We start from the raw sequence: 24617 nt of genomic DNA on the forward strand, positions 1-24617 counted from the left end.
CTATTCTATCGATTGTTTCCTGATTGCTTATTTGTACCCTATGACAATCATTAAGTGTTGTACCTCATGATATTGACAAATGTATCTTTTCTTTTTATGTACACTGAGAGCGTACGCACCAATCACAAATTCCTGGTCTGTCCAATCACACTTGGCCAAAAAAGAATTCCATTCTATTCTGTTCTGTTCCATTCCATTCTATTCTATTATTAAGTATTTTTGCTCTGTGTAAAAAGCCTGCCAGCTATTATGCACCTTGGCTTTTCAAATGCAGATGGACTGGAGAATCTTGTCTTATATTGAGTCAGGCATACGTGAAGTGGTTGTTTTGTTTCTCCAAAGTACAAATCTGTACATTGGTGATGGTTTCACCAATTCTCTTTTGTGTGATGATCCAAATTTCAGAGAGGTGACAAGGTCAAACCCATGAAGCAGAACTAGCTCTCTGGTGTGGCTCATTAAGCTTGCAAGATTCACCGTCTCATGGCCATCACGTTGAATGCCACACGCCATGCTGTTTATTACTCTTTACTTCCATCCTGTGTTCATGTGCTTAGCTGCCAACAGGGAACGATCAAGCAGCCGGCTCTAACCCATTAACCTTGGGCCGGCAGATGGAAATTCTTGGGGTGTTTTTTAATCACCATCATCCCATTACTTCCCCATCTCTGCTTTAAGATAGAAACATAGAAACATAGAAGTCTGACGGCAGAAAAAGACCTCATGGTCCATCTAGTCTGCCCTTATACTATTTCCTGTATTTTATCTTAGGGTGGAAGTTTGATCCTTATTAAATATAACATATTTAAATGTTTCGATCATGTCCCCCCTTTTCCTTCTGTCCTCCAGACTACACAGATTGAGTTCATGAAGTCTTTCCTGATACGTTTTATGCTTAAGACCTTCCACCATTCTTGTAGCCCGTCTTTGGACCCGTTCAATTTTGTCAATATCTTTTTGTAGGTGAGGTCTCCAGAACTGGACACAGTATTCCAAATGTGGTCTCACCAGTGCTCTATACAGTGGGATCACAATCTCCCTCTTCCTGCTTGTTATACCTCTAGCTACTGCCACTGCACTTGTGAAGAAACAAAAAAAATCTAATTCCCTCACATTTGTAACCTCTTAAAAATGCACATTTAGCACTGTAATACCCATTTGGCACAGAGTTAACTCATCAAGCCAAAAAGATATCCAATTTTGTGCGTGGGTGTATTTTTTTTTTAAGCTCAACACTCTGGGGTTATGAATAAAAGCAGAATATGAGTTGGAGGGGATATTTTAATGGAAAACATATGCTGGGATATAGCAAAAATCCCAAATCAGGTTTCTTCCACCTGGTGCATCCCAGGTGTGCTGCTGTAGCACTTCCTTCCAGCAAAATAAATTAATGTTGGCTAGAGAGTCCCACATACCACAATCTACTAAATCTGTAACTTGTTGCTTATATCCTAAGATTTTTATTAATATTACTTCTTCATTGCTTATTTGACCCCTATGACAATCATTAAGTGTCGTACCACATGATTCTTGACAAATGTATATTTTATTTTATGTACGCTGAGAGCATATGCACCAAGACAAATTCCTTGTGTGTCCAATCACACTTGGCCAATAAAATTATAAATTCTAAAAAATAAAAAATAAATAGAGACGATTACCCTGAAGATTACATATCTCAAACAGGGTTTTTTTCCCTCCTCCCATTAAATTGATATAAACTGCATCTGACTTTTTAAAAACTCGGAACATCTAATTTTTTCACACTTAGAAACGCTTGCAGCCTCTCCATGGTCATGTGATTTATATTCAGATGATTGACAACTGACTCACATATGTGACGGTGGCAGTCCTGGCGTCATGCGATTCCCCTTTTGCAACCTTCTGACTAGCAAAGTCAATGGGGAAAACCAGATTCACTTAACAAACCGTGGCTAGAAAAGTCGTAAAATGGGACAAAACTCACTTAGCAGCGTACGTTTTGGGTTCCGTTATGGTCGTAAGTTAAGGACTATCTGTGTCTACATCTTTGGTCAACCAGTTTCCATTCAGCCATCGGCAAGGGCTTTGGTGATCATTAGGAATACAGTAGTACCTCTAGATACGAGCTGCTCCACATGCGAGTATTCCAAGTTACGAGCCACGAGGGGAGAGAAATTTCTGTTCCAGACCCGAGCTCAAATTCGGGATACGAGCCAAGCGTCCACTAGATGGCGCAAGAATCCTTGCTTCTGGTTATCTCGGAGGGGAAAAACAAAGTCTAAAGCCATTTGTTCCAGACAGGAGTTGTTCGACATACAGTGGTACCTCAAGATACGAACCCCTCGTCTTACGAACAACTCGTGATACGAACCCGGGGTTCAGAAAAATTTTGCCTCTTCTTACGAACTTTTTTCGAGTGACGAACCGGCGTTCGGAGACTGCTGGGAAGCCGCGCGGCTGTTTTAAAAGGTGACAGCCAGGCGGCGGGGCTTCCCAGAAGCCTCCCGAACGCCGGTTCGTAACTCGAACAAAGTTCGTAAGAAGAGGCAAAATTTTGCTGAACCCCGGGTTCGGTTCGGGGAGGTGCTGGGAAGCCCCCCAGGCCGGCTGTCACCTTTTAAAACAGCCGCGCGGCTTCCCAGCAGTCGCCGAAAGCTGTTTTTTTGCGGGGGGGGTTTTGGTTGCACGGATTAATTGACTTTACATTGTTTCCTATGGGAAACAATGTTTCGTCTTACGAACCTTTCGTCTTACGAACCTCCTCCTTGCACCAATTAAGTTCGTATCATGAGGTATTACTGTACAAGCTCCCTTCTGGAATGAATTAAACTTGTATCTAGAGGTACTACTGAAGTAAAAGAATTTGGTTCAAATGTTTTGAAGAACCCAACTGGGAGTAACCACCTAAAGGAGCATTGCCCATTTTCAGTACTTACCGGTCTTGGCAAAGACAGGTTCGCTCCATACCAATGGTAGAGGGCTCTCCACACCGGTTCGGGCACCATTTCATAATTTTTCCCTTGGTTTAATTGGGACGATGGTTTTAATCGCCCGCCTTCCAAAGTCAGTGATGGAGCCTTCAGAAGGAGGAGGAAGGGAAGAAGAAGGAGAAGGAGGAGGAGGAGGAGAAGGAGGAGGAGGAGAAGGAGAAGGAGAAGGAGGAGAAGGAGGAGGAGGAGAAGGAGAAGAAGGAGGAGGAGAAGGAGGAGAAGGAGAAGGAGAAGGAGAAGAAAAAGAAGAAGAAGAAGAAGAAGAAGAAGAAGAAGAAGAAGAAGAAGAAGAAGAAAACAAACAAACAACATCAGATTCCGAGTTTCTCTTTTATCACATTTCTTGAAACTGCCCCATATAGGAAGATTAAAAGGTCATTAAAAAGTCATTAAAAGGTTTTGGATTACTTGTGTGCTTGTTCAATATGGTTGTTCTTCTGGAAATGAACCACTTTTTTCTAACATTGGAGAAGAAATCATTAGCAAGAATCTGACAATGGTCCCTGTGTCAACTTTTTTCCTTCTCCTTCCCCACCTGTTTTTCTCGATTATTATAACTAATTATGATAATAACAAATTATACAACTGATTTCTAGAAAGGCAGCATTGCCACCATTATCCTCACCTTCCCCATTACCTACAGTATCTCCTTATCTTCCTATCACTATAACTTTGTTGCTTGTATCTTACAATTTATATTGTTTCCTAAGAATCCTAGTACGACTTGTGTTGATTGCTTATTTAGTATCTTATAACTATCACTACGTTTTGTATCTAATGTTTTATGATGAATGTATTTTTACCGTGACTATGATCATGATCTATCATTGTTGTTGTATGGCAGCTAATGCACTGGAGACAAATTCCTTGGGTGTCTAATCACACTTGGCCAATAAAGAATTCTGGTTCCGATTCCGATTCCGATTCTAATTCTGTCTCCACATTGCACATCTATTTCACTGCTTCTCCTTTGGCTAAAGAGCAAAGTTTAAGAAGATGGGACCATCTTCTACTTCACTTACTTACTTACTTACTTACTTACTTACTTACTTACTTACTTACTTACTTACTTACTTACTTATTAGATTTGTATGCCGCCCCTCTGCGCAGACTTGGGGCAGCTAACAACAGTAAAAAGACAATATAAACAAATCTAATATTAAAAGTAAATTTAAAAACCCCAATTTAAGGAACCAATCATACATACAGACATACCATGCATAGATTTTATAAGCCTAGGGTGAAGGGAATATCTCAATTCCCCCATGCCTGACGACAGAGGTGGGTTTTATGTTTATCCCAGGCATGTTTAATTTCAGTTACTCTGGATTTACCAACCACGTCTGCTGGAAGTTTGTTCCAAGGATCTACTACTCTTTCAGTAAAATAATATTTTCTCATGTTGCTTCTGATCTTTCCCCCAACTAACTTCAGATTGTGTCCCCTTGTTCTTGTGTTCACTTTCCTATTAAAAACACTTCCCTCCTGGACCTTATTTAACCCTTTAATATATTTAAATGTTTCGATCATGTCCCCCCCTTTTCCTTCTGTCCTCCAGACTATACAGATTGAGTTCATTAAGTCTTTCCTGATACGTTTTATGCTTAAGACCTTCCACCATTCTTGTAGCCCGTCTTTGGACCCGTTCAATTTTGTCAATATCTTTTTGTAGGTGAGGTCTCCAGAACGGAACACAGTCTTCCAAATGTGGTCTCACCAGTGCTCTATATAAGGGGATCACAATCTCCCTCTTCCTGCTTGTTATACCTCTAGCTATGCAGCCAAGCATCCTACTTGCTTTTCCTACCGCCCGACCACACTGCTCTCCCATTTTGAGACTGTCAGAAATCACTACCCCTAAATCCTTCTCTTCTGAAGTTTTTGCTAACACAGAACTGCCAATGCAATACTCAGATTGAGGATTCCTTTTCCCCAAGTGCATTATTTTACATTTGGAAACATCTTGAGCCCAACCTGATCAGGGCAGCTGCCCAAATTTAAATGGTACCCAACAGTTAGTTGTCATTGCTCCATTCAGTTCCAAGCTTTTTCATGGAGGTGTCACATTCTTTTTAAAGCTCAAAATATTTGAAAGAATGTTTTTCCTCATTCCAGTCCCCACTGCCTTGAAATAGGAGCTGAAAAAGAGCAGCCTACTTATAAAGCAACAGTCAGGGTGTTAAGAGCTATTTACAGAATTTTCCAGACTATAAGACGCACCGGTGAATAAGATGCACAAAGATTTCAAAGAGGTAAGAAAGGAAAAAAAGGGGGTTATCCGCACCAACCCCCAGGAGCACTTTGCAGGGTTCTCAAATCCTCTGCACACCCCATTTTATTTGCAAACCAGGCCCATTTCCCCCAAAAATAGGACTTACAGAGGGTTTAGGAGGCCTGCAGAGTGCTCCTGGGGGCTGAGGGAAGGCAAACACGCCCCCTTTTTGTGAAAAAAACCCTGCCCATTTTATGCAAATGGACGCAATTTTACCTTCCTCCAGCCCTCAGGAGGACTCTACAGGCCTCCCAAACCCTCCGTTCAACCCGTTTTTGCAAAACACAGGCTCATGTTTTGCAAAAATGGGACATGGAGCGGGGCTTCGGGAGGCCAAAAATGGCTGTATTTGATGTATAAGATGCACCAACATTTCCACCATCTTTTAGGGCAGTGTTTTTCAACCAGTGTGCCGAGACATGGTCAGGTGTGCCGCGAAGCTCAGCAAGAGAGAGAAAGAGAGAGTGAGAGAGAAAGAAAGCGAGAGAGAGAGAGAAAGAAAGAAAGAGAGAAAGAGAAAGAGAGAAAGAAAGCAAGAGAGAAAGAGAGAGAGAGAGAAAGAAAGAAAGCAAGAGAGAGAGAGAGAAAGAAAACAAGAGAGAAAGAAAGAAAGAAAGAAAGAAAGAAAGAAAGCGAAAGATAGGCAGGGAAGGAGGGAAAGATAGAAAGAGCAAAAAAGAGAGGAAGGAAGAGAGAGAGAAAGAAAGGGATGGAGAGAGACAGGAAGGAAGGAAGAGAGAGAAAGAGGGAGAGAAATACAGTGGAACCTCGACATACGAGCAGCTCTACTTACGAGCTACTCGAGATAAGAGCTGGGAGGGGAGCGACATTTTTGTTCGCCTCCCGAGCTCACATTCGGGATACGAGCGCCAAGGAGCTGTCTCCTGAAGCCGAACGCTAACTTCCGCGTTCGGCTTCAGGAGACAGCTCCTTGGCGCTCCTATCCCGCGTGTTTTAAAAGGTTGCAGCCGGCCTGGGGGGCTCGGGGGGGGGGCTGGCAAGCCCCCCAGGCCGGCTGCAACCTTTTAAAACACGCGCGCCGCTTCGCAGCTGTCTCCTGAAGCCGAACGCTAACTTCCGCATTCGGCTTCAGGAGACAGCTCCTTGGCGCTCCTATCCCGCGTGTTTTAAAAGGTTGCAGCCGGCCTGGGGAGCTCGGGGGGGTGCTGGCAAGCCCCCCAGGCCGGCTGCAACCTTTTAAAACACGCGCGCCGCTTTGCAGCTGTCTCCTGAAGCCGAACGCTAACTTCCGCGTTCGGCTTCAGGAGACAGCTGCGAAGCGGCACGGGTGTTTTAAAACGTCACAGCCGGCCTGGGGGGCTCGGGGGGAAGCCCCTGAGCCCCCCAGGCCGGCTGCTTCTCCGATGACTCCTGAAGCCAAAAGCCAAAGGCGAACTTCCGCGCTTCAGGAGTCAGCTGAGAAGCGTCGGGGCTGTTTTAAAAGACTGCAGCCGACCTGGGGGGCTTGCCAGCACCCACCCCCCACCCCCCCAACTCGGAACCGCGGCTGGCGGCGGCGGAGGAAGGCGAATGTGGCTTGGAAGCTGGGAGGGGGGCGGAACGTCTTTGGCCACTTAGCTCTTCCGCCCCCCTCCCAGCTTCCAAGCCGCATTCGCCTTCCTCCGCCGCTGCTGGGCTGCGCGTGGCGGGAGAAGCCCGGACAACGCCGGAGCGCTGAGCAGCACTACCGCTTTCCTTCTTCCCGTCGCGCCTTCCAAAGCAGCGCTGGGCGAAAGAGAGCGGGCGGCCAGCGGCAGAAGGCGAGAGATGCCTCTTCGTGCGCTCGATCTCGGGGGTTGGGGGCGAGCTTGCCACCAGGCTCGGCTGGGGGGGGGCTTGGCTTCTACGTGGGGGGGGGGGCGGCGGCCGGGTCCGGCTCCCGCCGCTGACGCGCCCCTCTGACGGCATTGCTGGCGTTCCAGGCGAGCCGCCCGGCATAAGCAGCGGTTTCGTGGGTGCTGGCAAGCCCCCACCACGTTACTTCGCTCCTGTCCTAGCTAAATCGTGTGGCAGCAAACATGCTTTGGGAGTTTGGCTGGGGGGGAGGGAGTTAGGAAGGTGCAAAGCATGTTTGCTCCCACGGGGAAGGGAAAAGGGGGCGGCTTAAGCCCTTCCCTGTGCTTCGGAAGCCGCTGACGCGCCCCTCAGAGAAAGAGAGAGGGGGGAGAGAGAGAAAGAGAGGGCTAGAAAGAGAGAGAGTGAGAGATGCTCAGTGAGCCTTTCTTTGAAGTTGCCTTTCTTTCTTGCTTTCTTTCTTGCTCTTTTTCTTTCTCTCTTTTACCTTCCCTTCCTCTATTTCTTCTTTTCTTTCTCCTTCCCACCTTCTTCCCTCCCTCCCTCCCTTCACTCATTCCTCTCTTACTCTCCCCTTTCATAAGTTTCCTTGCTTCCTTCCTCTGTTCCTGTCCCTTCCCTCTTTCCTTCCTTCCTTCCCACCCTCCGTCCATTCATTCACCCATTCCTCTCTTGATCGCTTAAAGCCGGTCCCTGGTGCAAAAAGGGTTGGGGACCTCTGTCCTACAGGATTGGGTGGCAGAGAAGTTGAACATATGTAAATTTAAAAGTTTAAGAAAGTTTACAAGTTAAGTGAAAGAAACTTCATTATTCATTTATATGTACATGTACATTTCTTCATTAAAAACATGTCTTTCTGCATAATTTAGACTAACTTTGTGAGTTTTTTGAGGGCTGGAACCAATTAAAATTATTTACATTAATTCCTATGGGGAAAAGTCGTTCGAGATAAGAGCTGCTCGACTTAAGAGCCCAGGTCCGGAACGAATTAAACTCGTATCTCGAGGTACCACTGTAGAGCGAAAGGGAGGAAGAGAGAGAGAGAGATATTTTTTTGTCCAACTTTTTTTAGCCCCCCCCCCCCCCCAGTCCCCTCCGCTCAATGTGCCCCATGATTTTGTATATGTAAAAAATGTGCCGCAGCTCAAAAAAGGTTGAAAATCACTGTTTTAGGGAACAAATAACGTGCATCTTATATTCCGAAAAATAGGATATATTGCAGTGGCTGCTAACCTTTTGGGCACCAGGGACTGGTTCCTTGGAGAAAGGTTTTTCGGTATAGTTTTGCATGGGGCTTCACTTGTTTGAGCGGACCAATTCCTGGCATGTTACGGACCGGTGCTGGTTCAGAGACTAGGGCTTGGGGACCCCTGTTGTATTGTTTTTATACTTATAAGTCACTTACCTTCACAGGCTCTTGAGTTACAAGCGGCTGGTTATCGATTGCTCCGGGCCGCTGTGGATTCAGCAACTGCAGTAAGATATTCCCATTAGAGGCAAGGAGGCACTGGTTGTTGTTGTCCGAAGAATTAAGTTGTCGAGCAAAGGGCATCTCGGCACTGGGAGTGGTGGCATAGAGAAAATCTGGAAGGTAAATGCAGACGAAGCAAAAAATAAGCACGGAAGGTGCAAAGTTATGGGAGGACGTCAGTAAAGAGCAAACCAATGGCTCTGAAGGTATGATTCTCAAATCTCACCATCTAGCACAGTGTTTCCCAACCTTGGGAACTTGAAGAGATCTGGACTTCAACTCCCAGAATTCCCCAGCCAGTGAATGCTGGCTGGGGAATTCTGGGAGTTGAAGTCCAGATCTCTTCAAGTTCCCAAGGTTGGGAAACACTGATCTAGAAACATAGAAACATAAAAGATTGACAGCAGAAAAAGACCTCCTGGTCCATCTAGTCTGCCCTTATACTATTTCTTGTATTTTATCATGAAATGGGGCAAAATGCACTTAACATATCAGAGAAATTTTGGGCTCAATTGTGGGTCGTAAGTCTAGGACTACCGGTATTCTTTCCTATTGTTTCACACATAGAAACATAGAAACGTAGAAGACTGACGGCAGAAAAAGACCTCCTGGTCCATCTAGTCTGCCCTTATACTATTTCCTGTATTTTATCTTACAATGGATATATGTTTATCCCAGGCATGTTTAAATTCAGTTACTGTGGATTTACCAACCACGTCTGCTGGAAGTTTGTTCCAAGGATCTACTACTCTTTCAGCAAAATAACATTTTTTCATGTTGCTTTTGATCTTTCCCCCAACTAACTTTAGATTGTGTCCCTTTGTTATTGTGTTCACTTTCCTATTAAAAACACTTCTCTCCTGGATCTTATTTAACCCTTTAACATATTTAAATGTTTCGATCATGTCCCCCCTTTTCCTTCTGTCCTCCAGGCTATACAGATTGAGTTCATGAAGTCTTTCCTGATACGTTTTATGCTTAAGACCTTCCACCATTCTTGTAGCCCGTCTTTGGACCCCGTTCAATTTTGTCAATTGAATATATATTTTTCTTGTAAAAATATATTTTTGCAAGACTTCAATTAGGTATTGTGGTTAATTGTGGCTAACAGGGGGGTTAACGTCCATGTAATGCTTCTGTTGAAAAGGGCCTTCTCTGTGGCGGCCCCGACCCTCTGGAACCAGCTCCCCCCGGAGATTAGAACTGCCCCCACCCTCCTTGCCTTTCGTAAAGTTCTTAAGACCCATCTCTGCCGTCAGGCATGGGGGAACTGACATATCTCCCCCGGGCCTATACAGTTTATACATGGAATGTTTGTGTGTGTGTTTGCTTTTAATAATGGGGTTTTTAGTGTTTTTTAAATTATTAGATTTGTTCTTACATTGTTCTTGTTATTGTTGTGAGCCGCCCCGAGTCTACGGAGAGGGGCGGCATACAAATCTAATAAATAATAATAAAATAATAATAATAATTTTTGTAAATTTAGCTAAACCTCTTAACTGGGTTCGACCATTCTCACACATTTAGTCTACCTCCAAAGCTCTTTAAGAAATAAAACAGTGTGTCAGACTGTTGTTCCTTTTGGGGAATTAATGCTTACTGCTGTTTGTTGTCTCCGATGCCTCTGACGCACTGGAAACAGTATCTGAAAACTTTTCTTCGCCGGCACTGATGTTATTCGAAGCGCCCATTTGGTCATCTCCCTGCTCTGACGTAGGTGTCCCAGGACTCAGGAGAGAAGTCTTACCTCCGTTTGAGACAGGCAAAGGCTCCAGCATAACAGGGGGAGCATCCTAAATTGGAAAAAGAAAATCAGAGCTCAATTTCTATGGAGATTCTCGGCCATCCAGGTCATGGTTCTCCCTCTCAGGATAAGGCCCTACTCTGAGAGAATATTCCAAATTGCAGAGAGAAGAATTATATAACTTTAACAATGTAAAATGCCTAGGAAAAGCTTGGCCATCACTATTCTAGGAGTTGAAGTCCACCCATCTTCAAGATACAGTAGAGCCTCGGTTATCAGTCCTTTGGTAATCCGGCACTCTGGATTATCCAATGTCGTGGCTGCTTGGGGGCGTGGCTGTAGACATTTCTGCGCTCCCACAGACACGCCCCCAAATATGACAGCCATGACGGGGAAGCAAGCTGGGAGGAGGGAAGTGAGTTAGAGAGAGAGAGAGAGAGACAGGGACAGAAGCAGTACAGTAGAGTCTGGATTATCCGAAGTTTTGGTTATCCGAATATCAGCCCGTCCGTTTATGTCGGATAACCCAGGTTCGCCTGGTGCACCAGTTGCAGCCCTATCTGGACGGGGACTCACTGCTCACAGTCGCTCATGCCCTCATCACCTCGAGGCTCGACTACTGTAACGCTCTCTACATGGGGCTACCTTTGAAAAGTGTTCGGAAACTTCAGATCGTGCAGAATGCAGCTGCGAGAGCAATCATGGGCTTCCCAAGGTATGCCCATGTTACACCAACACTCCGCACCAACACTCCGGTTGCCGATCAATTTCTAGTCACAATTCAAAGTGTTGGTTATGACCTATAAAGCCCTTCATGGCATCGGACCAGAATATCTCCGGAACCGCTTTCTGCCGCACGAATCCCAGCGACCGATTAGGTCCCACAGAGTTGGCCTTCTCCAGGTCCCGTCGACTAAGCAATGTCGTTTGGCGGGTCCCAGGGGAAGAGCCTTCTCTATGGCGGCCCCAACTCTCTGGAACCAGCTCCCCCCGGAGATTAGAACTGCCCCCACCCTCCTTGCCTTTTGTAAACTCCTTAAAACCCACCTTTGACGCCAGGCATGGGGGAATTGAGATATCTCCCCCAGGCCTATACAATTTATATTTGTATATATGTCTGATTAATAATGGGTTTTTAAAAATGTTTTTAATTTTATTTATTTATTTATTAGGTTTGTATGCCGCCCCTCTCTGCAGACTCGGGGCGGCTAACAGCAGTAAAAAAGACAAATATAACAAATCTAATATAAATAGTAATTTTAAAAATTTGTTATGAATTGCTCTATTGTTGTTGTGAGCCGCCCCGAGTCTACGGAGAGGGGCGGCATACAAATCCAATAAATAAAATAAAAAATAAAATAAATAACCGAGACTCTACTGTACCAAGATTGGGGAAACACTGTCCTAAAGGGTGAGAAAATTTCAACTGCCATCTATTCTGGTGCATGGACACTGGCATGCTATTTATTCATCCGTTTCTTAATTCAGCCACTCTCTCTTCCAGGTCCAATATGCGACTTACATATTTGACGTATTCTTTCCACTGCTGCCACCACTGCATTGCGATGAGAAACCAGTTGTGTCCTTGTTGAAGGCCATGTCTACTTTCACGTTCCAGCCAACCTCTATGCCAAGAAAACCAAGAAAGAGATCAATGGCGCAATGCTTAACAACACTTGTGCTTCACATCTACATCATCATCATCATCATCATTATTATTATTATTATTATTAAATTAGATTTGTATGCCACCCCTCTCCGAAGACTCGGGGCGGCTCACACAATAGATACAAGCATAAGCATGCAGCACAAATCTAATAATTTAAAATACAGTGATACCCCGTCTTACAAACCCCTCGTCATACAAACTTTTCAAGATACAAACCCGGGGTTTGAGATTTTTTTGCCTCTTTTTACAAACTATTTTCACCTTACAAATCCACCACCGCTGCTGGGATGCCCCGCCTCCGGACTTCCGTTGCCAGCGAAGCACCCGTTTTTGTGCTGCTGGGATTCCCCTGAAGCTCCCTTCCATGGGAAACCCCACCTCCAGACTTCCTTGTTTTTGTGATGCTGCAAGGGAATCCCAGCAGCGCAAAAATGGGCGCTTCGCTGGCAACGGAAGTCCGGAGGTAGGGTTTCCCAGCGAGGGGAGCCTCAGTGAAATCGCAGCATTGCAAAAACACAGAGGTCTGGAGGTGGGGTTTCGAGGACTTCGTTGTTTTTGCGATGTTGCAATTTCACTGATGCTCCCTTCGTTGGCAAACCCCACCTCCGGACTTCCGGTGCCAGTGAAGCGCTCGTTTTTGCAATGCTGGGGGGGAACCTCAGGGGAATACCAGCAGTGCAAAAACGGGCGCTTCGGCTGGCAAAAAGGGTGAATTTTGGGCTTGCACGCATTAATCGCTTTTCCATTGATTCCTATGGGAAACATTGTTTCGTCTTACAAACTTTTCATCTTAAGAACCTCGTCCCGGAATCAATTAAGTTTGTAAGACAAGGTATCACTGTACAACTAAAAACCCTAATGTAATACGCAGTCATACAGTCCAATCACACCATACATTTATTGGTCAGAGGGGCAAGGTCTAATTGCTCCAAGCCTGGTGACCCTAGGTGGGTCTTGAGGTTCTTGCGGAAGACCAGGAGGGTGGGGGCAATACGAATCTCTGGGGGGAGCTGATTCCAAAGGGCCAGCGCCCCCACAGAGAAGGATCTTCCCCTAGGCCCCGCCAAACGACATTGTCTGGTTGACGGGATCTGGAGAAGACCTACTTTGAGGGACCTAACCAGCCACATGGATTTATGCAGCAGAAGGAGGTCCCGTAAGAAATCTGGTCCGATGCCATGTAGAGCTTTGTAGGTCATCACCAACACTTTGAATTGTGTCCAGAAACCAACCGGCAACCAATGCAGTCCGCGGAGTGATGGAGAGACATGGGAATATCTGGGTAGACCCATGACTGTTCACACGGCCATATTCTGCACGATTTGAAGTTTCCGAACACTCTTCAAAGGTCGCCCCATGTAGAGAGCATGAGTATTTCTCGACCTTGAGAATGTTAAGATGGGTGGACTTCAACTTCCAGAATTGAGCCAGCTTGAGGGAATTCGTTCCTAGCCGGCTGGGGAATTCTAGGAGTTGAAGTCCACCCATCCTAACATTGCCAAGCTTAAGAAATGCATTGAGTAGCAAATTTGATGGTTTTTGCAGCAGTTGAGCACTAAGGGACATGGTGATGCAGCGGCTTAATGATGCTGGAACTGCCAACCATAAATGGTCCACATTCCAATGGTTCAAGCTTGGGTCTATAAGATGGGGTGAGCGGCTGTCATTTGCTCTCCAGCTCCTGCCAACCTAGTCGTTCGAAAGCATGCAATACTGCAAGCAGATAAATGGGTAGCAATAGCGTTTATATGCCACTTCATAATACTTTACAGCCCTCTATAAGCGGTTTTACAGCAACTTGCCCCAATTTTCAGTGCAAAATGCATTTAGTAGCAAATTTGATAATTTTCACAGCAATTGAGCACCAAGGTACCATTGTACACATAGATATTTGGCATAATTTATCTCAGGGACCGCCTTCTGCTGCACGAATCCCAGCGACCAGTTAGGTCCCACAATGTGGGCCTTCTCCGGGTCCCGTCAACAAAACAATGTCATTTGGTGGGACCCAGGGGAAGAGCCTTCTCTGTGGCGGCCCCGGCCCTTTGGAATCAACTCCCTCCAGAGATTAGAATTGCCCCCACCCTCCTCGCCTTTCTTAAAACCCACCTCTGCCATCAGGCATGGGGGAACTGAGATATTCTTTCCCCCTAGGCCTTTACAATTTATGCATGGTATGTCTGTCTGTATGTTTGTTTTTTATAATAAGGGTTTTTTAGTTATTTTAGTATTGGATTGGATTGTTATGTGCTGTTTTTATCATTGTTGTTAGCCGCCCCGAGTCTACGGAGAGGGACGGCATACAAATCCAATCAATCAATCAATAAATAAATCAATAATTTGCCTGGCTAAATTTCATGGCATCAAGACTAACTATATTATCAATAATATCAGGACTGTATCCATATAGTTTGGGGACAGAGGAGGGAATGTAAGCAGAAGAAAAGCAAATTCGCAGGGTACCGAAAGTGGTACTTATGCTGTTCACAGTGGCCATTTGCAAGACAGACCCTGGGTGATTACAAAGGCATCGGACACTGACGAGATAATTAACATATACAGCCAGATAAATTCTACTTCCTCCTTCAGGAACTAGTAATCTGAAATTCTTGACAATTGTCCTCCTTTACTTACAATAGGTTGGTGGCTGGAATGGAGACCAAGGGGTTTGTATCTGCCTATTAGCCCGGTAGTGCTGGAATGCCATTGTTAGATCGTTGAACAACTAATTGTTGAAAGTGTACCTTGACAATAGAATTAATTCTAGCTGCCCTTTATTTCAACTCTGACCTCATTGTTCCCAATGCCCATTTATTATTCTTTGTGTGTGTGTGTGTGTGAAGGAGGGAGGGAGGGAGAGTGAAATCCTCAAGGATTTGAAAGTTAATTTGCTGCATGACATCCCCTGACATCTCAACTTGACTTTTAGAGGAGACATTAAGTGTTTTACATATACAAGTAGTCAGTCCTCAACTTACAACCAAATGTTATCAACCATTAGAAGTTATACTGAAAAAAAACAACTTGCAATCAGCCCTTGCATTTACAATTTGGACATTTGGCAATAAGACATATGTTTATTTATTTATTGGATTTGTATGCCGCCCCTCTCCATAGACAACAATGATAAAAACAGCATGTAACAATCCAACCCAATAGAAAAATAAATTTAAAAACCCATTACAGTGGTACCTCGAGATACGAGTTTAATTCGTTCCGGACCTGGGCTCTTAAGTCGAGCAGCTCTTATCTCGAACGACTTTTCCCCATAGGAATTAATGTAAATAATTTTAATTGGTTCCAGCCCTCAAAAAACTCACAAAGTTAGTCTAAATTATGCAGAAAGACATGTTTTTAATGAAGAAATGTACATGTACATATAAATGAATAATGAAGTTTCTTTCACTTAACTTGTAAACTTTCTTAAACTTTTAAATTTACATATGTTCAACTTCTCTGCCACCCAATCCTGTAGGACAGAGGTCCCCAACCCTTTTTGCACCAGGGACCGGCTTTAAGCGATCAAGAGAGGAATGGGTGAATGAATGGACGGAGGGTGGGAAGGAAGGAAGGAAAGAGGGAAGGGACAGGAACAGAGGAAGGAAGCAAGGAAACTTATGAAAGGGGAGAGTAAGAGAGGAATGAGTGAAGGGAGGGAGGGAGGGAAGAAGGTGGGAAGGAGAAAGAAAAGAAGAAATAGAGGAAGGGAAGGTAAAAGAGAGAAAGAAAAAGAGCAAGAAAGAAAGCTGCAAGCACCCCCCCGAGCCCCCCAGGCCGGCTGCAACCTTTTAAAACATGCGCGCCGCTTCGCAGCTGTCTCCTGAAGCCGAACGCGGAAGTTAGCGTTTGGCTTCAGGAGACAGCTCCTTGGTGCTTGTATCTCGAATTTGGGCTTGTAAGTAGAACAAAAATATCTCTCCCCTCCCAGCTCTTATCTCGAGTTGCTCTTAAGTAGAGCAGCTCTTATGTCGGGGTTCCACTGTATATAAAAACCAATCATACATACAGACATACCATGCGTAAATTGTAATGGCCTAGGGGGAAAGAATATCTCAGTTCCCCCATGCCTGACGGCAGAGGTGGGTTTTAAGAAGTTTACGAAAGGCGAGGAGGGTGGGGGCAATTCTAATCTCTGGGGGGAGTTGGTTCCAAAGGGCCGGGGCCGCTACAGAGAAGGCTCTTCCCCTGGGTCCCACCAAACGACATTGTTTAGTTGACGGGACCCGGAGAAGGCCCACTCTGTGGGACCTAACTGGTCGCTGGGATTCGTGCGGCAGAAGGCGGTCCCTGAGATAATCTGGTCCGGTGCCATGAAGGGCTTTATAGGTAATAACCAACACTTTGAATTGTGACTGGAAACTGATTGGCAACCAATGCAGACTGCGGAGTGTTTGTGTGACATGGGCATATTTAGGGAAGCCCATGATTGCTCTCGCATCTGTATTCTGCACGATCTGAAGTTTCCGAACATTCTTCAAAGGTAGCCCCATGTAGAGAGTGTTACAGTAGTCGAGCCTCGAGGTGATGAGGGCATGAGTGACTGTGAGCAATGACTCCCGGTCCAAATAGGGCCGCAACTGGTGCACCAGGCGAACCTGGGCAAACGCCCCCCTCGCCACAGCTGAAAGATGTTTCTCTAATGTGAGCTGTGGATCGAGGAGGACGCCCAAGTTGCGGACCCTCTCCGAGGGGGTCAATAATTCCCCCCCCCACAGGGTGATGGACGGACAGATGGAATTGTCCTTGGGAAGCAAGACCCACAGCCACTCCGTCTTATCAGGGTTGAGTTTGAGTCTGTTGACACCCATCCCACCCATTTTAGAGGAAACATTAAGTGTTTTACATATACAAGTAGTCAGTCCTCAACGTACAACCAAATGTTATCAACCATTAGAGTTATACTGAAAAAAACAGCTTGCAATGGGCCTTTGCATTTACAATTTGGACATTTGGTAATGAGACATGTGTTTACTATAGTTGCAGCATTCCAGGACTTTCCCAGCTGGCTCCCAACAGGAAAAGCCAATAGGGGAAGCTGGATTTGCTTAACGGCCATGTGGTTCATGTTAACAATTCGCTTAACAACAGAGAAGCGATAGGAGTGGAGCCAGTCAGAGGTTGTATTTACCGGTTCTCCAAACTATTCTAAATTTACGCTACTATTTTTTCTTGATTTATAGGCTATTGTTAAGCCTCTTTGATAGGCTTTTGCTGTATCTAAATTGTTATTTTCTTTTAAGAATAATTTCATTTCTCTTTCAATCCAATCCAATCTATGTATTCTTGTTCTTTTAATAGTTTTAGATCTAATCTCCAACTCCTATTTTTCTTCTCCTCCTCATTCCATATAATTTTTATTGGGTTATGGTCAGCCCAATCATTTTTATCAATTTGAATTTGTTTTATTAAATTTCCTATTTTATTATTAACCCACGCCATATCAATCCTGGACCAGCTTTGGTGTGCGTTGGAGTAGAATGTATATTCTTTTTTATTTTGATTTCTTGTTCTCCAACAATCTCTCAAGTTTAATTCTTCACACATTTGATGAAATGTTTTTGGTAGTGCTTTTCTTTTTTTATATCGATTTTTATTAGCACTTTTATAATCCTTAATGGGGTCAATTATACCGTTAAAATCACCTATCATACAAATATCTTCTACTTCTAATTCAATCAGTTTCTGGTGCAAGTTATAGAATTTTTTTTTAATATTTTTATTTGGTGCGTATATGACAACTAATGATACATATACGTTAACAATTTTTACTGCTATGATTAAAATTCTTCCCTGTTTATCTGCATATATTTTTCTTGGATCTAGTTCTTTTTTGACATAAACTGCAATCCCTCTTTTTTTGTTGTGTGATAAGGACGTAAATACTTTCCCAATTTTCTTATTTTCTAATTTCTTATCATTTTTTTGTGGAATATGTACTTCCTGTAGACAAACAATATCTAAATTTTGTTTTTGTATTTTATTGAATATACTATTTCTTTTAATAAATGAATTTAAACCATTTACATTAATTGAGATTAACTTAATTTCTGTTCCCATCCCCCTTTATTTCCTTATTTGTCTTCTGTTTGTCCTGTTTTCTTTCTGCGCTCTTGTTAATATTCTTTCTTCCTCCTGTTCTTTATCTTTAGAGGTTCCTTCTTTCCCGCTATCTAGATCTATCAGTGGTTCTTCTATCTCTCGCTACTGATTCTCCAGAACTGATCGGAACCTAGGGAAACCCACCTAGGTCACACAAACACAACCGTGGTGCGGCTTTCGGTGAAATCGAGTTTGACACACCTGATCTAGTTGAACCCCCTTCTCTTGGTGTCAATCTGGAGAAAGCACATTAAGTTCTGATGCATCTTATTTCTTCCAAGCCCTTGATAGGTGGAAACCGAAGCTGTGACCTTATTTAAGTTCCTGCTCTAAAACGCACAAGTCTTATTTTAAGCTAGGAAAGAATCTCTGGAATTCATTTAAAAGGCGACGTCAGATGATCAAACGTACCTAATGATTTGCCCTTCATCTCCTGGAGTGGCAGGTCTTAAACCTAAGACTATATGGCACACCTGGGGAGAAAGAAAAAAAGAGATGGGAGTGAAAAGGGGAAGGTGAGAAAATTTACTTGAGCCTGACAAAAGGACATAAAGTGGACAAGTCGTTCTTCTTGGTCACATAATGAAGGCATGCAGCCCTCCTTCAGTGGGTCGACCTCTGGGAAGGCACAGGGTGCCGTGATTGCCACATCCGAATGAAGCAACAGAGAGAAAGTTTTCTCGATGAGACGACCTCTGTTAAATCAAGATTGCTCCTTTTATTGTATTTCACTTTTCCTGACGTGTGGTACAGAATAACCAATTCGCGAACGCCACATACATTAAGCCATCCCCCAACTACCATTCAGTCATGCACCATATAAGGCTTCCCTATAGGTAATTAACGGAAGCTCCATTCTTTGCCTTTTCCTGGATTGTGTGTTTACTGGTGATTGAGAGTAAGGCATATATTTCCTTATATGGAAGTTAGCTATAGGTTTTCTTCATGTTGCATTTCCACATGGTCATGGATTCTGCAACTTGCTTATTCAGCCTGGATTTTGCTGCTTTTTATAGAGGAAGAATAAGGTTTTATTCAGCACCCAATTAGGCTAAAATATGTATGTCTATACAGTGGTACCTCATAATAATTAATAATAATAATAATTTATTAGATTTGTATGCCGCCCCTCTCCGAAGACTCGGGGCGGCTCACAACAAGCGATAAAACAATATTGTGCAGGCACAAATCTAATATTAAGAAAAAACTAAAAACTCTATCAATTTTAAAAAAACCAAACAGCACGAGCCCCTCATCATACGAATGTTTTGAGATATGAATCTGGTGTTTAAGATTTTTTTGCCTCTTCTTCCGAACTATTTTCACCTTACGAACCCAAGCAGCTGCTGCTGGGATGAAGGGGGTTTCTTTTCCCCCATTTTTTGAAGAAAGAAAAGGGAGGGGCCACTTGGAGGGGAAAATGTTTGCATGTAAAAAAATAGAACCGCGTGCTTACAGGCACTAAAAGGGTGTTTTTTGAAGAAAGAAAAGGGAGGGGAGCCCCCCCCTTGCCTTTCTTCCTTCCCACTCACCCTTTAGCCTAGCCTTGCTTCTTCCACCCGCCCCCTTTAGCTGCTCCTCCCTGCCCTCTGTTCGCCTCCCTTCTAAAGTTTGGGATTTTCCTGAAGGATTTGCACGCATTATTTGCTTTTACATTGATTCCTATGGGAATCATTGTTTCGTCTTACGAACTTTTCACCTTACGAACCTCCTCCTGGAACCAATTAAGTTCGTATCATGAGGTACCACTGTATTTTCTTTTAAATTTTAAACTTCAATAAAAAATATTTTTTTAAAAAAAGAGATTGGTTGAGCCTCCCTTCATGCATCCCAGGGGTGAAATGCTCCCGGTTCATTTGTGCCTGTCAGTCGTTGGAGAGCCGGTTGCAAAGGGAGCACGAGGCTCTGCCCACCCACCCGGATGCTGCCATTTGGGTTCTTTTACCCTCTGCGCATGCACAGAAAGCTTTGCGCTTTGGTCCTAAGTGTGAAAAATTAGTCATAAGTTGCTTTTTTCGCTGTCGTCGCAACTTCAAGCGGTCCCTTAAACGAACTGTCGTTAAGCCGAGGACTATCTGTGGTAGACATATTATTATTATTATTATTATTATTATTATTATTATTATTATTATTATTATTATTTATTCGATTTGTATGCCGCCCCTCTCCGTGGACTCGGGGCGGCTCACAACAGTGATAAAAACAATACATAATGACAAATCTAATAATTAGAATCTAAAATAGCAATTATGCATATAAAAAATCTAAAAGAGAAACCCCAGTAAATAAAAGCATACATACAGTGGTGGTTGGTAAATCCACAGTAACTGAATTTAAACATGCCTGGGATAAACCTATATCCATTGTAAGATAAAATACAGGAAATAGTATAAGGGCAGACTAGATGGACCATGAGGTCTTTTCCTGCCGTCAGTCTTCTATGTTTCTGTTTCTACAGTCATATTGTGCACAGAAACTACATAGGCAAGGGGAAAGTGTCTCAATTCCCCCAAGCTTGACGACAGAGATGGGTTTTGAGGAGTTTACGAAAGGCAAGGAGGGTGGGGGCTGTCCTAATCTCCGGGGGGAGCTGAATCCAGAGGGTCAGGGCCGCCACAGAGAAGGCTCTTCCCCTGGGTCCCGCCAGACGGCATTGTTTAGTCGACGGGACCCGGAGATAAATCCACAGGAACTGAATTTAAACATGCCTGGGATAAACATATATCCATTGTAAGATAAAATACAGAAAATAGTATAAGGGCAGACTAGATGGACCATGAGGTCTTTTTCTGCTGTCAGACTTCTATGTTTCTATGTTTCTAAGACCAACTCTGTGGGACCTATTCAAGATAGACAATTGTGCCCACTGGAAACGTTTGACCACAGCTGATTGAAGCTATCAGCGATAACTCAATTCAGCCATTGTGCCAAAGCAGGGTTTCTGCTTCCAGGATCGAGTCATCATTTCAGAGCAGGGTTTCGATTCCCATCCTTATCAGTATGCTTAATGTCTCCGCGTTGCAGCTTTCTCTGCAAAAAGGAAGCCCTGGCTGTGACACCGGATTTTATCTTTATTCCCCTGCCAAAATCACTGAATACACTAAATGCATACAGTAGCCATGGTTTGCAAAGAATTCTGGCATCTAAAGCTGCAGCTCAGCACGTATGGGCATAATCTTGTTCTACGGGGCAGAATGGCAGAACGTGTAGAGTGTCCAGTTATCCCTTGCGGGATCTGCTGACCCTTGGCTCTAGACGCTTCTGTAATACAGTCACATATCCACCGACTGATGGTTTGGGACGAAACCCTGGAACCCATGTTCTGAGACGAAAAGGACACAAACAACGATTCCGAGGTTCTGAACGGTTGCGTTCTGCGAATATAAATTTTTAGAGCCCTTCGCACATCTAATTTGTGCCACCTCAGTTCCGAAAGATGCGTGCCATGAGTACAAAAGTCAGGGACAACACCGTCCTGTGGAACCATGAATTTATTTTAGGTAGAAATGATGGGTCCATTCGCAGTGTGACTCTGTCCGGGTGAAATTGACAGAGATCCGGGCTCCATATTAGAAACATAGAAGACTGACGGCAGAAAAAGACCTCATGGTCCATCTAGTCTGCCCTTATACTATTTTCTGTATTTTATCTTACAATGGATATATGCTTATCCCAGGCATGTTTAAATTCAGTTACTGTGGATTTACCAACCACGTCTGCTGGAAGTTTGTTCCAAGGATCTACTACTCTTTCAGTGAAATAATATTTTCTCATGTTGCTTTTGATCTTTCCCCCAACTAACTTCAGATTGTGTCCCCTTGTTCTTGTGTTCACTTTCCTATTAAAAGCACTTCCCTCCTGAACCTTATTTAACCCTTTAACATCTTTAAATGTTTCGATCGTGTCCCCCCTTTTCCTTCTGACCTCCAGACTATACAGATTGAGTTCATTAAGTCTTTCCTGATACGTTTTATGCTTAAGACCTTCCACCATTCTTGTAGCCCGTCTTTGGACCCGTTCAATTTTGTCAATATCTTTTTGTAGGTGAGGTCTCCAGAACTGAACACAGTATTCCAAATCTGGTCTCACCAGCGCTCTATATAAGGGGATCACAATCTCCCTCTTCCTGCTTGTTATACCTCTAGCTATGCAGCCAAGCATCCTAATTAGGCCAAGCAGGTCCCTGTCTAAGAGTATCGTGTGTATCCACCCTTAGGACAGGTGTTGGAATTAAAGGCCTCTCTGGGGACCAATCTCTGTCAATAGCTGAGCCTGCTACCCCTTCGCTGTTCATGGGGAAGGCTGGGGGAGGTAGAGGCACTGAAATCAAGGCAGGTGGCAATAATTTTTTCTGCGTTGCCTCCAACTGTTTTTCTAGTGCCCTGCAGAGTTGTGCCACTGAACACTTCCCGCACTCTTGTCCATCTTGAAAAATATCCTCCCCCCCCCCCCCCCGGTTGTTCAAGGTGAAATGATGGATTTTGCTTTTTGTCTGAGCCGCTCCGAGTCCTCGGAGACGGGCGGCGTACAAATCTAATAACATAGAAACATAGAAACATAGAAGACTGACGGCAGAAAAAGACCTCTTGGTCCATCTAGTCTGCCCTTTTACTATTTCCTGTATTTTATCTTAGGATGGATATATGTTTATCCCAGGCATGTTTCAATTCAGTTACTGTGGATTTCCCAACCACGTCTGCTGGAAGTTTGTTCCAAGGATCTACTACTCTTTCAGTAAAATAATATTTTCTCATGTTGCCCTTGATCTTTCCCCCAACTAACTTCAGATTGTGTCCCCTTGTTCTTGTGTTCACTTTCCTGTTAAAAACACTTCCCTCCTGAACCCTATTTAACCCTTTAACATATTTAAATGTTTCGATCATGTCCCCCCTTTTCCTTCTGTCTTCCAGACTATACAGATTGAGTTCATTCAGTCTTTCCTGATACGTTTTATACTTAAGACCTTCCACCATTCTTGTAGCCCGTCTTTGGACCCGTTCAATTTTGTCAATATCTTTTTGTAGGTGAGGTCTCCAGAACTGAACACTGTACTCCAAATGTGGTCTCACCAGCGCTCTATATAAGGGGATCACAATCTCCCTCTTCCTGCTTGTTATACCCCTAGCTATGCAGCCAAGCATCCTACTTGCCTTTCCTACCGCCCGACCACACTGTTCACCCATTTTGAGACTGTCAGAAATCACTACCCCTAAATCCTTCTCTTCTGAAGTTTTTGCTAACACAGAACTGCCAATGCAATACTCAGATTTAGGATTCCTTTTCCCCAAGTGCATTATTTTACATTTGGAAACATTAAACTGCAGTTTCCATTGCTTTGACCATTTATTATTATTAAATTATTATTATTTTTAAGGCGCTGCAAAATACCACAACGCCAGCCAACTACGCTGGACATTATTATCATTATTTTGAAGAGACACTAAAGTAGTGGTTCTCAACCTGGGGGGTTGGGACCCCTTTGGGGGTCGAATGACCATTTCACAGGGGTCGCCTAAGACCAAGGAAAAAGACAAATTTGTTTTCTTCTAAAGCTTCTATTCTGGCACCTTGGAATGTATTTTTACAATCCGAACCATCTGACGTTTACAATGGGGGTGTCCCTCTGACCTTCCTGCCAATCAGCTTAAAGCTTTGCTGGGAGAATTGGCGCTGGGCTTATAGTTGGTGGTCACTACAACACGAGGAACTGTATTAAGGGGTAGCAGCATTGGAAAGGTTGAGATGCTCTCTACATGGGGCTACCTTTGAAAAGTGTTCGGAAACTTCAGATCGTGCAGAATGCAGCTGCGAGAGCAGTCATGGGCCTACCTAGGTATGCCCATGTTTCACCATCACTCCGCAGCCTGCATTGGCTGCCGATCAGTTTCCGGTCACAATTCAAAGTGTTGGTTATGACCTTTAAAGCCCTTCATGGCACTGGACCAGAATATCTCCGAGACCGCCTTCTGCCGCACGAATCCCAGCGACCAATTAGGTCCCACAGAGTGGGCCTCCTCCGGGTCCCGTCAACTAAACAATGCCGGTTGGCGGGCCCCAGGGGGAGAGCCTTCTCTGTGGTGGCACCGACTCTCTGGAACCAACTCCCCCCGGAGATCAGAACTGCCCCTACTCTTCCTGCCTTCCGTAAACTCCTCAAAACCCACCTTTGCCGTCAGGCATGGGGAAACTAAACATCTTCCCCTGGGCACGTTGAATTTATATATGGTATGCTTGTGTGTGTGTATGTTAGTATAGGGGTTTTTCTTAAATTTATAATATTTTAATTAATTGGATTAATGTATTGGATTGTCTTTTCACTTGTTGTGAGCCGCCCCGAGTTTTCGGAGAGGGGCGGCATACAAATCCAAATAATAAATAAATAAATAAATAAACCAATGCAGTAAAGGAATGTTTGTTAAGTCGAGCGCACTTGTATTATTTGATTCCTCTGTCTCCATCCCTCCTACTCACTCTTTCTCACACACCTACCTACCGACCTCGAAACATTTAAATATGTTAAAGGGTTAAATAAGGTCCAGGAGGGAAGTGTTTTTAATAGGAAAGTGAACACAAGAACAAGGGGACACAATCGGAAG

At 44.0% G+C, this 24617-nt stretch overlaps 1 protein-coding gene across 7 annotated transcripts in view; it reads right to left on the reverse strand.

Annotated features, from left to right (window-relative positions):
* Nucleotides 1–24617, reverse strand: part of USP32 (ubiquitin specific peptidase 32) — a 339894-nt gene that overhangs the window by 71431 nt on the left and 243846 nt on the right. For 6 of the 7 annotated variants that reach the window (XM_070735365.1, XM_070735361.1, XM_070735360.1 and 3 more), the window contains exons 11-15: nt 18433–18494; nt 11776–11878; nt 10110–10302; nt 8444–8622; nt 2919–3059 (exon numbers count right to left, since the gene is read on the reverse strand). In XM_070735365.1, coding sequence (XP_070591466.1) covers nt 2919–3059; nt 8444–8622; nt 10110–10302; nt 11776–11878; nt 18433–18494 — 678 coding nt within the window. The remainder of the gene's footprint in view (nt 1–2918; nt 3060–8443; nt 8623–10109; nt 10303–11775; nt 11879–18432; nt 18495–24617) is intronic. The other variant, XM_070735366.1, reaches the window with a different exon arrangement.

The sequence above is a fragment of the Erythrolamprus reginae genome, chromosome 1 (assembly GCF_031021105.1).
Source record: "Erythrolamprus reginae isolate rEryReg1 chromosome 1, rEryReg1.hap1, whole genome shotgun sequence".
Classification (NCBI taxonomy): Eukaryota; Metazoa; Chordata; class Lepidosauria; order Squamata; family Dipsadidae; genus Erythrolamprus; species Erythrolamprus reginae.